Here is a 14752-nt window from a genome sequence, read left to right as displayed (position 1 = left end):
GTTGGGGGGGTATGAATTTTCAAACCTTGAGACCTTTCAGATCAGATCTGCTGTCGGAAATATATTGTAATGTGTTCCCTGTTCAGACCTGCAATGACAGCTTCTGGCAGAGGGAAATCTTTGAGCACCAACATCCTTTGCTCCTCTGAGATATCACTTGACCAAATGCAGAGAGTTGCTAATGAAGCTGATGCTGGAAGATGGAAAAAATGTCCTTTAGAGCTCATAAAGACAGGCATTGTTTGTCTGTGTTCATACATTTGAAAACAATGTTTAACGCAGTTCAGCAGATTTCCTTTATTTCATTACTGTAGTGTTAATGACAGTTCTGAATTTGCGTTCAACCTGTTTAATGCGGTGTTTCTTTGGACACAGCAAGTCCTATTGAGATGTGTTTGCATTACCAATAAAGCAGCTTAAACAAAGCCTTTTTCTGTTTTTTTGTGTTCAAAGGCATGTGTTGCATGCACTTGCAATAGTCAGCATTTGACAACAACGCTTGTCTACATTAGCTCTTAGGAACACCCACCTTTTACCATTTCCACCAATATATGACGTACCATGGCACACTTTGGACAGAAATATGTCACTACCAGGAAAGGTTAGTTGTTTTTGCTGGACACGTCTAAGATTTCCAAACCTTGACACCTATCACAAGTATTGAAAGCTGTTTCATCCCTTCCTCCCTTCCACATGTCCTATTGGTCCATCAATATATACAGCCTTACTGGCCAATAGGAAAGTGCAATAGATAAGAGGCATGGACAACTTTCAACACTGATAGGAAATAAGGGCATTTGCATATGACAAGGTCCAGAAGCAAATATGTGAAGGCATGTGCAGGTATCTCAAGCTACCCGATTTTGATTTCTGGGTCAGTTAACAAGTTATGCACCCTGATATTTGTATGTTAAGATCTAAAGTCAGCCTAAAAGCTTTAACAGATTTACTTTGTTTGGTCAACTGGAAAACCAATCATATTGTGGTCGTTTCAATCTTCTAGCCAGGAAAAGGAAGTAATAAAAAAAGATTATTTCTGTCATGAATGAACACAGGTTAATGTTGCTTTGCTGGGAAACATGAAATTGAAAATGAAAAAAAAATATAGTTTCGCCTTATTCTATCTGCATTGAAGGTCAGTACATTGCTTAATTCTTAACCATCATGGCACCACTATATATCTCTTCAGTCTTACACCTGTGCAGCCCCAGTAAATAGTATTGAAGGCGAGCAGTTTATCAACGCTTTATAGACACTTGCTGATTTATTAGACTGAACCTGCTCATAGACTCCTCATTTGGTTGACAAACTGCTACAATGCTAATAGAAATGACACCTTGCCATTATATATGGTTGATGTACTAAATCTATTTTGTGAGTCTCATCTTCCACTACAGACTGTAAGTAATCATGTCTTGTAGACACCTTGTAACACAGAGAAAAAACATGGCCCTAAACCCCAAGGATTCTGCTTAAGGGAATTGATTGCATAATGATGAGACATGCATGGCAATGGCCCTTGTTGACATGTTCAACAAAGTGTAAAGATCCCTTTATTGCAGTAAGCTGTAACAGACCATAGCTCCCAACTGCCCCCCTTTTGGAGGGACTTTCCCTCTTTTGGAACTTAATCCCTTATCCCTCTTTCCTCTTCTGTTGTTCCTTATTTATGTATGCTGTATAGACCACTTTGAAAAATCTACTAACGATCTACTGAAAGTGTTATTCAACACCAAACTGTTGACTCTGAACTGAATTATTGCATGCGTTATTTTCCAAAGGCAGTATAAACAAAAAGGAGTGGTGAAAAAAACAATCATTTAACCAGTCATTTTTGCATATTCATTGTTCCTGGCCAATGTAACTCTGGGATGTGGCAAGATGTGCCCTTTGCCTACATACTTTGTGCTGAATGGTGCCCTCTTTTTCATATCAGAAAATTGGGAGCTTTGAAACATTACTGTGACTAGAACTAGAGTGAAAGCTGATTCCAAATGTAACCCAAGGGATCTCTGTGTCTCCTTTGTCCACAACTTACCTTTCTTTATATCATTATTTATAGGCCTGCATAAATAAGTTGACTATTGAATTGCCAGAAGTGTTTTTATATTTGTATGTTGCTTTTAATTGGACATGTTAGAGTTCATCCTATAAATAATTGTGCTACCTATTTTAAAGACTAGTATAAAAGAGAAATAGTGTTGTGTTAGCTTTCATGTTCATACTTCAGAAACTTGAGATAATTTGGGTGCTCTCCACAGAAAAAACATTCAAAAATGTCCTAATGTTGGCAAAGTCCCTAGTGTTTTATTAACATTTACCTAATAATATAAAGAAAATGTCTTATTTCTATTTTGCCGCAGGGTGAACAGAAACAGAGGCACAAGTCACACAGGGGGGAAAAAAGAGGCCCATTGCCCCAGTTGCAAAACAAAAGGTAGGACACAGAGTACACTTCCCCTAAGTGCCTGATACCTGCAGCCAGCAGACTCTGAATGCTCCTCTTCACTACTAGCTCCACTTAACTGTTTACATTTTTCTGGCACCCGTCACTGTCTTCCCGCAGGTCGTGGACAAATCAAAACAAATGGGCGAAGTCAGCCTTGACATCACGGCCGGCTCTGCCCAGTTGTTGTCACTTATTGACAACTCAGTGCCAGTGTCTTCAAATATCCTGAGGTCACTGGGCTGTCATGAAATGACAACAACTGGGTGGGGGCAGCTGTGACAGCAAAAACTGGCTCCGCCCAGTTGTTTACATTTGTGGGGAGAACGGTCTGCTTTGATAGACCGTTTTCCCTGCTTCAGTTGTGACTTCAGCCGCTCGGCTGCCTTTGGCTGCTGTATGGGCTAATGTGAATAGCCCATACAGCTGCCCTTTGGTTTGGCTGAACCGGAGTGCTCCGGCGACCGAATTGAGCCAAAGGATTAGCTGATGCTTCGGCTTAATCCTTTGAGTCCTTTGTGAATAACCCTCTATGATGTTAAACAAGCACATTGGTTTTGTAGATATGATACAGTATAACTCTTTATATACAGAAAAGGGTTTTCCCCTTAAATGAATTATCAAGGAAAGACACAGTCCCATCCTATCCAAAACCAAAACAAAAGTGACTGTAGTTGACCTTTATAAAGCAAGATAGAATAGTATGAAAAAGTCTGTAATAACTCTATTTTATTTTATTGCTACTACAAACAACTAATAATCCTCTGTATTCTTTTATTTTAAACTCTCACATGACACTTTCAGTAGTAAAAACAATGGCAGTAAAATTCACTTGCTTCCTTTTACTTTTCATTATGATCTCTCTTACTCCTAAGCCATGTTCCTTCTCTTATTTACTTTAAAAAGAAAGCATTGGTGAGAAGATATAGTTTGCACAGCCTTGGTGTCTCTTCACAGAGATCAATAATGAGAGTTTTTGTCACTCCATTGTTTAGCTGTCAACATAAAAACAGAGCAGAAACAGAAACCAATAATACCCATAAATGTGTACAAGGCCTTTCTTAATTGTTAATGATTACATTGATCATTGAAAACCACTATTGGTAGCAAACTGGAAGACATAAAGCTCTATAAATGCTGGTGTCAATTCCTTTTTTGTTGTATTCAATCATCCCGTATTATTGTACTCAGGAAAAGCTATATGGTCTCTGTAATACCTCTGTTTTGCAGTGAAAAATATGACATATTTTCAAGCTCCCAGCTCTTCCAGAAGACACAGTAACACAGTAACACCACCTGTGCCTCCCGAAAGTGTTGGAAGCTGGAGCCGAGGAAAGTATTTTTCTTTTTTTGGGGGGGGGGGGGGGGGGGGGGTGGGGGGTGCGGGGAGTAGTCTGTTTACAAAAGCATTTGTCTTCACGGTGCAGAGGGATGGCAAAAAGTGTATTATCCATATGTATTGGAATGTTCCCTGAGCTCTTTCTCTCCTCATACTACCACCACCACATTTCTGGTACATCTCTGGTACATTTCACCCAACCAGAAAAACACCCACAAACTTCCCTGCTCACAGAAGATAATTTCTGGCACATTTCCCATCCCCTCATCAACTATTAGTGCTCACAATACATCTAATATTACCATACCACCCCAATGTCACATGGCCCATACTCCTGTCTGGCACATACTGGCCACTGCAATGTGCTCCACACTCTTCTCCTTCACATACTGAAGGGAGGTATGGGCACCCCAATACTAATTGGGGAATTTCTTGTCCCCTCAAGTTGCTGGAATAAGCACTTCTGGATATGATTCAATCAAATATGGATTTAACATACGTGTTTCTGGTAAAATGATCCTTCACATTCCCCAGTCTGCTAAGTACCCAGGTGGTTGTTTCAAGACTGGCTGTTTTATTAAAACCCTAATGAGAAGTTGTAAAGTGCTAATAACCAGCACACTTGACAGACTCAGTTAATCCCTAAAGAGGAGGACCTCCTGCTTCATCCACCTAAGCCTTTCTGATTGGGTGGGGAGGCTGGCTCCGTGACACCCCTTAGAGGGCCCACACAAACCTGCTGCAGAAAGCAGCTAGGAAGCTCTCATCTACCATCAAGAGGAAGCTCTCATTAACATCAAGAACAGAAACTTTGCAAAGCCTTACTTCAAGAGAGAGACCATCCCAGATCCATTTTCTGTTTCATTGACTGGACTCCGATGGAACCCATAGAACCCAACCATTGCTAAGTACATTCATTTTTATTTCCTTTCTGTTTATTTTTTTTTTTATTTGTCACTGTTTTATGTAACTTCTTTTTCTGTATATTTCTTTGCACCATTTCAAATTACTCACCCTCATAGTTCGAGCCGACGTGTGACAATGAAACTGTCATACGTCGGCTCAATAGATCAGGAAGTGAGTGAACACATACCATCACTCGCTCACTTCTCGATCATCTCCCTGCAGAGAGCAATGGGGGGAACGGATGGGGGAGGGGGCAGGTACTGCTGGCTCTGCCTCTATATAGGCAGAGTCAGCTGTCATTCACGCAGCTGGGTGGATCTTGACAGCATTGTCGGGATCCGTCCTGGCTGCAGCGGTCTCAGTATACCACGAGCTGTTGCTCGCGATATACTGAGCTTTGGGTCATGGGAGCACACTAGTATATGTCCTTCCGTGACCCTTAAGAGAACTATGGGGAAAAACACTTAGCCCATAGTTCTCTTTTAAGTTTTTGAATTGTCACAGCATTTGCTGGGAATGGTGCATGCTTCTGTTAAAAACATGGTGGCAGCTATTATTCTGTGTAAAGGGTCAACAGCAGAGTTAACCACTTGCTGACCGGGGTGTTAAACCCCCTTCCTGTCTACTCCATTTTCAGTATTCAGCGCTGCAGTACTTTGACTGACATTTATTCAGTCATACAACGCTGTACTGAAATGAATGTTATATCATTTTTTGGGGGACAGATAGAGCTTTCTTTTGGTGGTATTTAATCACCACTGGGGTTTTTATTTTTTAATATATAATGAAAAAATAACCGACAATTTTGAAAAAAAAAAACTGTTTTCCTTACGTTATATATAAAACATGTATTGTTACCTAATTTGTGGGTAAAATGTAAAAGACGGGGTCACGTCAGGTAAATAGATACTAAACATGTCAAGCTTTAAAATTGCGTGTGCCTGCAAAATTGCAAAAAACTACCATGCCTAAAATTGGTCATAGGCGACAATTTAAAAGCTTTTACTGCTCATCTGTTAAGTGCTTAATGGCCCTAAAATGATTGCTCACACACTTTTTACACTTAACTTGATTGCTATCACATAGGGGGCTAAAAATCCCCCTAAGTGATAGCCAATATACAATGACAGGTCCACTTTATGGAGACATCAGGGGTCCCCAAGACCCCTAATGTCACCTTGGGATCCCAAAAGAAGCTGATGAAGCAGAGATCTAAAGGCTAACAGCTAAAGGCGGAAGGGATGTAATAGACATCCCTTCCTCCTTTAGAGAGAGAAGGAGGAGAGATCAGCGGTGGGGGAAATGCTGATCTCTCCTCCTCTGTACCAGTAGCCGCTGTGCAGGTGTTCTCTGTCCTGGGCGCCGCAGGGAGGACAGGCAGCGGCAACAGAGGGGGGTGCGGCAGCGGGGGGTGCCCTGTGGAGAGTGATACAAGTGATTGGCCGGCTATGGAGCCAGCCAAAAGCTTGTATGTAACAGCCGGTAATGGCTGTTTACCTTCCCTGCGCACGTGAGCAGAAAAAAAATCACGTAAATGTATGTGCACCCGCCGGGAAACATCCTCCGTCCGCCCGCATTTTTACAGTGAGCGGATGGCAAGGAGTTAACCAACACCAGTGATGATCACTCTCAGTCTTAGATTGTTGTCAAGTGAGCTGGAAAATCTCTGTGTAGGATAATGCTGATATTGGTATTGTCACTGCAACAGCATGATAGGATTGAAACTGTGTATTGTCATGTACTGGTAACAGTACAGTTAGATCAGACTTGCCGTACGGTCACACTGTCCACTGTGATACATGCCAAACGCCCGGCCTGCACATACTGCCAATCACAATATGCTCTGCACTTCTCTTCTGTACATACGGCCAGCCATCATTCTCTCCTGCTGATATACCTTCTCCACATACTTCCTGCTGATATACCTTCTGCACTCAACTCCTACAAATACTCACTACACATTCCTCTACTGCACATCCAGTCATATGGTCTGCAATCATGTCCTGCACGTTCTACCTGCTGTCATGCTTGCCCCACTCCTCTCCTTTACATACTCACCGGTGCAACAAGCTCCCCATTCCTCTCCTTCACATACTACCCACCTTTATATGCTCCACAATCCTCTCCTTCACATAGCGCCCACCACCATACCCTATGCATTTCTCTCCTGCACATACTACCCCATGTTATACTCTTTTGCACATTTTACCCACCAAAACACTTCTTCAGTATGATTTAAAAAAATTTACCCAACCTTGTCTATTCTGAAATGGACACACTTTTGTTAGTCTGTCTTTAAAGCAGTTTTGAGGTCTTATGATTTTTGGAAACTACTTTTTTTGGCACAGTACGATATAACTCCAATAAGAGCATGCCTAACAAGGGAAGCAGCAATGATGGCTCAATTAATCTCAGTGCTGCTTTTAAAGACATGGGGTTGGTGGGGTAGTAGTCCATGCTGACTGTAATCAGAGAGCAAAGAGAGCAGATTTTTTACCTAAATAGGAAAAGTGGAAAACTTAACCCGGAGTATCATACAGAACCATATGACAGAAATCTATGTTTGACACAACAGTACATTTCATGTAAACAAGAGAACTGTAATAGGTTAGACTTGTCTTACGTGGAGAAGGCGTTGTTCTGTTTCTCACAGCGAATTCCTTTGCAGTTGTTAGGTTCCTCAGAGGCACTAGTCTCATAATAAAAGTACAGTTGGTTTAGTCCATTGGCAAAGGCCAGAAGCACCAGGCAGTAGATGAAAAGGAATTTGAGAATGTCCAGCAGCATCCGTCCTAGTGATATTTGCAAGGGACCCAGATGGGAGTTTGCCGTGAACAGGGAGATGAGACGAAGGGAGCTCAGGATATTGGATATTGCAAACAGTGCTTCAGCAATAAGTGTGGGGTGCCACATATCCCATTCATTTCTTGGCCGTGAGCCGTTGTACTGAGGAAATAGAGACAAGAACAAGCTGTAAATTATCAAGGCTGAGTCACACAGAAACTGTCCTAGGGCTTGTGCCAAATGGTGAATTTAATCAATGGTAGCATTGCCCTTTTGCCTCAGGAAATGTCATTTTTTACTTGTAATGAAGGACTCGATTTGACTTATCTTAGCGTACCCATTTTGCAAGGTGAAAACAGCAAGTAGATTAAAATCCCAACCCAGCTTAGTAGCAGATATTGGATTTTTAATACAAGGTTTCCACTAAGGCAGGTAACATCTTGTATGATTACAAGTACATTCAGTACAAAAACTGTAAAAGAAAACAGTCACAGGAGTTGAAAAGTATAAAACGTTATACTACTTTTAATCAATATTTAAAATAAGTAAATATGACCGGACTATGAGCACTTGGACTGTAAATGCTAAATAAGAGATTGTGTGGATAACTACAAAAGAACTCGGACCCACAGCTAGGTATTTCTTCCCCTTACTACAAGGAGTAGTTGTGTTGTGGTCTAACAAAAGGGATATGTTTTATATGAGCTATGTTATAATCTCACTTTTTACAATATTTACTAAAGTGACAAAGTATATGAAAATCTAAAAGCCGAACTAGTTTTAGATGGAGTTAAAAAACAGTTACACTTTCTATTAGGTTTTTTTTGGTCTGTGACCACCTTGAAGAGATATTCCTGTACTTCCTGACCATGTGAAGCCTGTACAAGAAATGGAGTATGTGGCTGTCACTGGAGCAGGAAGTCAAGTGCAGCAACAAAAACAACTCTACTATACTAACTCTACTCACTTTTCTGAAAAAGGAATTGTTTGTCTGTGCCCCTTTTGAAGAGATTCCCCATCACTTCCTTTCCTGACATGAAGCGATGGGAAATATCCTAGTTAAAAAACACAAATGACAATAAAAACCCGACCTTCTGCTCTATCCAAATATCCTCTATTTCACACATAGAAAGATAGCTGCACAGTCATACTGTATAACTCTAAGACAAAATTCTTTAAAAAAAAAACAAGACTAACACATAATAATGGAACTACAAACTGTTGAGCTAATTTATACGCTAGCCCAACCAATAAGTGTAGAAAAGACAATACATTTGATTGAAAAGAAGCACTATCATATTTTTTTGCGACTGAATCTTTTAGTGAGCATTTCACTGGCTCTGACTTCAGTAAGTACTTTTATGTTTATGATATGCTTTATTCTCAGGCCCTAGAACGCCTTGCCAAAACAACGTAAGAATAAATTTGTTTACTGAATAAGTTGCTGATAGCCAATAGGAAAATACTTACATATGCACTTACTCTTGAGCATTAATTCTGTTTACTTGTTTTCGGAAGATTCTTTCACAAGATGTTTTTAAAATATTACATTTAATTAAGGGAAAGATGCATCCATGGGCCTAAATTTATATATGTGAAATCATTTCAATAGACTAATCCAAGCTGAAGTATCAATCAGGCAGGACAGGAGACGTGGATTACTCTCACCTCTTTGTCTAAGATCTATTGAGCTGCATTTTGAAATATCAATTTCTGGGACCTGTCATAGCTGTTCCTCAGAATTTTGTCTCAGGCACTTCCCTTCAGTTTGGCATGTGGCACGATTCTGGAAAATTCTCCTGCTATCTCAGTTGCTCCCTGACCCTATCTTCATTGAGGAAACAGGTGCAGAGATGTAGATTTTGTATCTTTAATGTTAAGTGACAGGAAGATCTACACTAGGTAGCAAGAATTGCAATGGGTGCTGGAGGGCCAGTTGATCAGTCCTACCACAGGTAGCACAATTCATAACAATGGGCTATGAAAAGTGCCTTGGCCTATGGATGCAGAACTATTTTCTACAGACATTAACGGGTCCAATAAATTGTGAAGAAGGAAATGGTGGCACAGACCACATATCCTCAGATATAATTTTATTTAATGTATCATTTATGAGAAGGTACTGCTTGCTTGAAATATGCAAAAGCAGAGGACCTATCAAATGACCTTTTAGCAAACACAGGCAGTTTGGTCTTATTAACTTTATTAGTCTTATGAGAGGTCATATCGTGGAAGTCTACTTTTGGTTATTGTTTATTAGGGAAATAGTTGTGACATTGGTTTAGGAAAGGAAATGATTGATATTAGGATTATAAGAGGAAAGCAAATAAGGGAGTAGAAGAATTATTTTGTTTTAAGTAATAATCTTTTATTGCATACAGTGATGATAGAAAAAGGGTCTTGGTTGGAATTAGAATCTAATATCCACTATAAGAACTCAAGGGGACAGATCTTGGACATAAATGAGATGAGCTAAAGTGTTGTAAAGCATACCAATAAACCTCTTCTATTTTAATCTCTTCTGGTCTATTAAATATATAATTGAAAGTGTTGTTTTATCTCTGTTCAGGAAGTGCAAAAACATACATGTTCGTTTTTCATGAAATCTTTTGAGTGCAAATTTCAAGTGCTCTCTGCCTGTGCTGCACTCTTGTCAGTTGGCAGTGTTCCCAGTTTTCTCTTTGGATTACAGAAAACCTCACCCATATGTTATGTGGTACAGGGAGGTGTTTTGTAGTCCCAACATACTACCTTCTTCGAGTGGCAATGCTGTTTCTCTATACATAGAGCACTGTGAGTGAGCGTTGTCACTCAAGGACACAAAATGTGACCACCAGAGGCAAAAAAGGGAAAAAATTTGAGAAAAGAAAACTAATGAGGTAACCACATGTAATCACTGGAAAGCTGCCGTATATTAAAGCCGAACTCTGGGCGAAATGGTTACCCTTGCAGTGGGGCTACCACTGCATTGCTAAGGTTAAGTGTTGGTTTGTGTCTATGTGTTAAAAAACGTATACAGTGATACCTTGGTTTACGAGCATAATTCGTTCCAGAAGTATGCTTGTAATCCAAAGCGCTTGTATATCAAAGCGAATTTCCCCATAGGAAATAATGGAAATTCAGATGATTTGTTCCACAACCCAAAAATATTCATATAAAAATGATTACAATACAGTACTGTAATATAAACCTGTACAAAATATAAAGAAAATAAACCAATTACAGGTACCTTCGTGGCTGGTGTGAGGGGGACGAGAGAGAGGAAGATTATTGTGTAGGACGACTTTCACTATCACTAACGGAATCACTGTTATCTCTTGACTCAATGGAATCTTTCTCATTTCATGAAACCATAACAAGGTTCTTTCACAAGATGTTTTTAAAATATTACATTTAATTAAGGGAAAGATGCATCCATGGGCCTAAATTTATATATGTGAAATCATTTCAATAGACTAATCCAAGCTGAAGTATCAATCAGGCAGGACAGGAGACGTGGATTACTCTCACCTCTTTGTCTAAGATCTATTGAGCTGCATTTTGAAATATCAATTTCTGGGACCTGTCATAGCTGTTCCTCAGAATTTTGTCTCAGGCACTTCCCTTCAGTTTGGCATGTGGCACGATTCTGGAAAATTCTCCTGCTATCTCAGTTGCTCCCTGACCCTATCTTCATTGAGGAAACAGGTGCAGAGATGTAGATTTTGTATCTTTAATGTTAAGTGACAGGAAGATCTACACTAGGTAGCAAGAATTGCAATGGGTGCTGGAGGGCCAGTTGATCAGTCCTACCACAGGTAGCACAATTCATAACAATGGGCTATGAAAAGTGCCTTGGCCTATGGATGCAGAACTATTTTCTACAGACATTAACGGGTCCAATAAATTGTGAAGAAGGAAATGGTGGCACAGACCACATATCCTCAGATATAATTTTATTTAATGTATCATTTATGAGAAGGTACTGCTTGCTTGAAATATGCAAAAGCAGAGGACCTATCAAATGACCTTTTAGCAAACACAGGCAGTTTGGTCTTATTAACTTTATTAGTCTTATGAGAGGTCATATCGTGGAAGTCTACTTTTGGTTATTGTTTATTAGGGAAATAGTTGTGACATTGGTTTAGGAAAGGAAATGATTGATATTAGGATTATAAGAGGAAAGCAAATAAGGGAGTAGAAGAATTATTTTGTTTTAAGTAATAATCTTTTATTGCATACAGTGATGATAGAAAAAGGGTCTTGGTTGGAATTAGAATCTAATATCCACTATAAGAACTCAAGGGGACAGATCTTGGACATAAATGAGATGAGCTAAAGTGTTGTAAAGCATACCAATAAACCTCTTCTATTTTAATCTCTTCTGGTCTATTAAATATATAATTGAAAGTGTTGTTTTATCTCTGTTCAGGAAGTGCAAAAACATACATGTTCGTTTTTCATGAAATCTTTTGAGTGCAAATTTCAAGTGCTCTCTGCCTGTGCTGCACTCTTGTCAGTTGGCAGTGTTCCCAGTTTTCTCTTTGGATTACAGAAAACCTCACCCATATGTTATGTGGTACAGGGAGGTGTTTTGTAGTCCCAACATACTACCTTCTTCGAGTGGCAATGCTGTTTCTCTATACATAGAGCACTGTGAGTGAGCGTTGTCACTCAAGGACACAAAATGTGACCACCAGAGGCAAAAAAGGGAAAAAATTTGAGAAAAGAAAACTAATGAGGTAACCACATGTAATCACTGGAAAGCTGCCGTATATTAAAGCCGAACTCTGGGCGAAATGGTTACCCTTGCAGTGGGGCTACCACTGCATTGCTAAGGTTAAGTGTTGGTTTGTGTCTATGTGTTAAAAAACGTATACAGTGATACCTTGGTTTACGAGCATAATTCGTTCCAGAAGTATGCTTGTAATCCAAAGCGCTTGTATATCAAAGCGAATTTCCCCATAGGAAATAATGGAAATTCAGATGATTTGTTCCACAACCCAAAAATATTCATATAAAAATGATTACAATACAGTACTGTAATATAAACCTGTACAAAATATAAAGAAAATAAACCAATTACAGGTACCTTCGTGGCTGGTGTGAGGGGGACGAGAGAGAGGAAGATTATTGTGTAGGACGACTTTCACTATCACTAACGGAATCACTGTTATCTCTTGACTCAATGGAATCTTTCTCATTTCATGAAACCATAACAAGGAATCTATCCAATGTGACATTGTGTTGTCGTTAAACAGACTCATCGCTCGCACTGCTACAGCCTTATTCGGTGGTGCTTTTCTGCAGAATTTTGCTCTTCTTGCAAGACATTGCTTGTATATCAAGGCAACATTTTTCAGAAATGTTTGCTTGTCTTGCAAAACGCTCTCAAACCAAGTTACTTGTAAACCAAGGTATTACTGTACTCCCCTGATCCTCAGATCCGACTTGCTCTTAGATGCGTCCCTGGAGCCTCTCTCCCCTCCACTGCAGTGATCTAAGGATCCTTGAGTCATCACATTCAATACAGCATATAGGATGTGAGGACACAGATGGACAAACCATCGCTGCAGCAGAAGAAAAGACAGGCTCCAGGGACTGAAGTAGCTGCCATCCGCCTCCACGGTTCAGGTAAGTATAACTTTTTTTTTTAAACACCTAGGCACAAATGAGCACTTAACCCTTGCAGTGCAGGGGTAGCCCCAATGCAAGGGAAAATACAAATTCTCCCCAGAGTTCTGCTGTTAGTCTTCGCTTTGGATATATTTGTTGTGTACACTCCCCTCTTGGTATATTTTTCCCCTAGGACTTGGCCCAGTGATTTTTTTTATTGTTGACCACTTCTTGATCTAGTTTACTCCAGTTCAGGTAGTGTTCATTTAACCTGGTTTTGGTGGATGGTTGGTTGGTTCTCCATTCTCCCTCTGGTTAGGCCCATCGTTCCTTCATGTTAAAGCTTCCACTTGACAGTGTTTTCTCTGGCCTGGTTTGCAGCACCAGGTTGTTCTTCTGTGCCTTCCCATTGGTTGTGGCAGAGGACTTCACCAAATATAGCCTGGATTTGGGCTTGTCTTTGGCTGTTGCCCACCTCTTAGTTGGACTACTTTTGGATGTCACGTCACCCTTAATGGGCGATAGAGAAAATAAGATTTTTGCACTTACGCATTATATTTTTTTTGAGTCCACTAAGAAACACAGATCCCACCCCTCTATGTTTATTGCCCTATGTCCTGCTTGCTCATAAAACTGATGCATGCTAGGTGGAGAAAGGGTTATAATGGATCTGGCTTACATCTTTTTCTATTTGCCAGTGTCCCAACCTCCTGTAGGAGACAGTATAACCTGACTGTTTCTGAATTTCTGTGTCCCTCAAAGGACTTGAGTTTTTGGTAAGTACAGAAATCTTATTTTTTCCATTTTGCACGAAGTGTAGGAGGGTTAAAAGCCACTGTAATTTTTTTTAAAAATCTTTGCCTCATTAGGAAAATTTCTCTTCACTTCCTGCCCCGTGTACTCAACAGGAAGTGAAAGGATATCTTTCAATGTTAAGGAAATCCCCTCTTGAATAGTTGTCATGGTAACAAGTGTCTCTATTATAAACAAGGGATGCACCGATATATCGGCCGCCGAAACATATCGGCCGAAAATGGCACTTTTGGCATAATGCCGAAAGAGCCATGTTTCGGCCGATGCATCGGCGCATCCCTGGTTTCTTTTCTCCCCGCTGGGTGCTGCTCTGTGTTCCAGCGGGGAGAAAAGAAAGTGACAGCCGGCCGAGCGCTGCAGGATGAGAGCGCTGTGAGCGGCCGGCGTCTCTCCTCCCACACCGCTCAGCCGCCTATCACAGTCCGGCAGAGCGGTGTGGGGGCGGAGACATCGCTGTCACAGGAGGCTGGGCTTTCCTCTCTACACCACTCTATCAGCCTCCTGTGACAGCGTGTCAGAGAGAAAAGCAAGGTACACACACTCAGCGATCAGGGATTGAGGATATGGTATGTTAACTATATCCTCAATTATAAATGAATGGGAGTGATCTACATCACCCCCATTCATTTATAATTGTAGTTATAGTAAACAAACAATGTTCTCATGTTATCAATGAACAGGAACACTCATAGAGGATTCCTGTTCATTGATAACAGGGGACACAGAAAAAGAGATTGAGGACTCTGTGTTCTCAATCTCTTTATCTATTTTAAAAGGGAAATATCAGGGGTCTGTTTAGACCCCCAATATATTTCCCCGAAGCCCCTAAAAGTAAAGTAAAAAATAAAAATATTTAATAAAAAATGAAT

The 14752-nt window shown here is 40.3% G+C and overlaps 1 protein-coding gene across 1 annotated transcript in view; it reads right to left on the bottom strand.

Annotated features, from left to right (window-relative positions):
* TRPC5 (transient receptor potential cation channel subfamily C member 5) overlaps positions 1 to 14752 on the bottom strand; it is a 215877-nt gene that overhangs the window by 38181 nt on the left and 162944 nt on the right. Inside the window, exon 6 of the mRNA XM_018565630.1 lies at positions 7315 to 7637. Coding sequence (XP_018421132.1) covers positions 7315 to 7637 — 323 coding nt within the window. The remainder of the gene's footprint in view (positions 1 to 7314; positions 7638 to 14752) is intronic.

The sequence above is a fragment of the Nanorana parkeri genome, unplaced genomic scaffold (assembly GCF_000935625.1).
Source record: "Nanorana parkeri isolate BGI_ZX_2015 unplaced genomic scaffold, ASM93562v1 scaffold868, whole genome shotgun sequence".
Classification (NCBI taxonomy): Eukaryota; Metazoa; Chordata; class Amphibia; order Anura; family Dicroglossidae; genus Nanorana; species Nanorana parkeri.
This window is presented reverse-complemented; position numbering and strand designations above follow the sequence as displayed.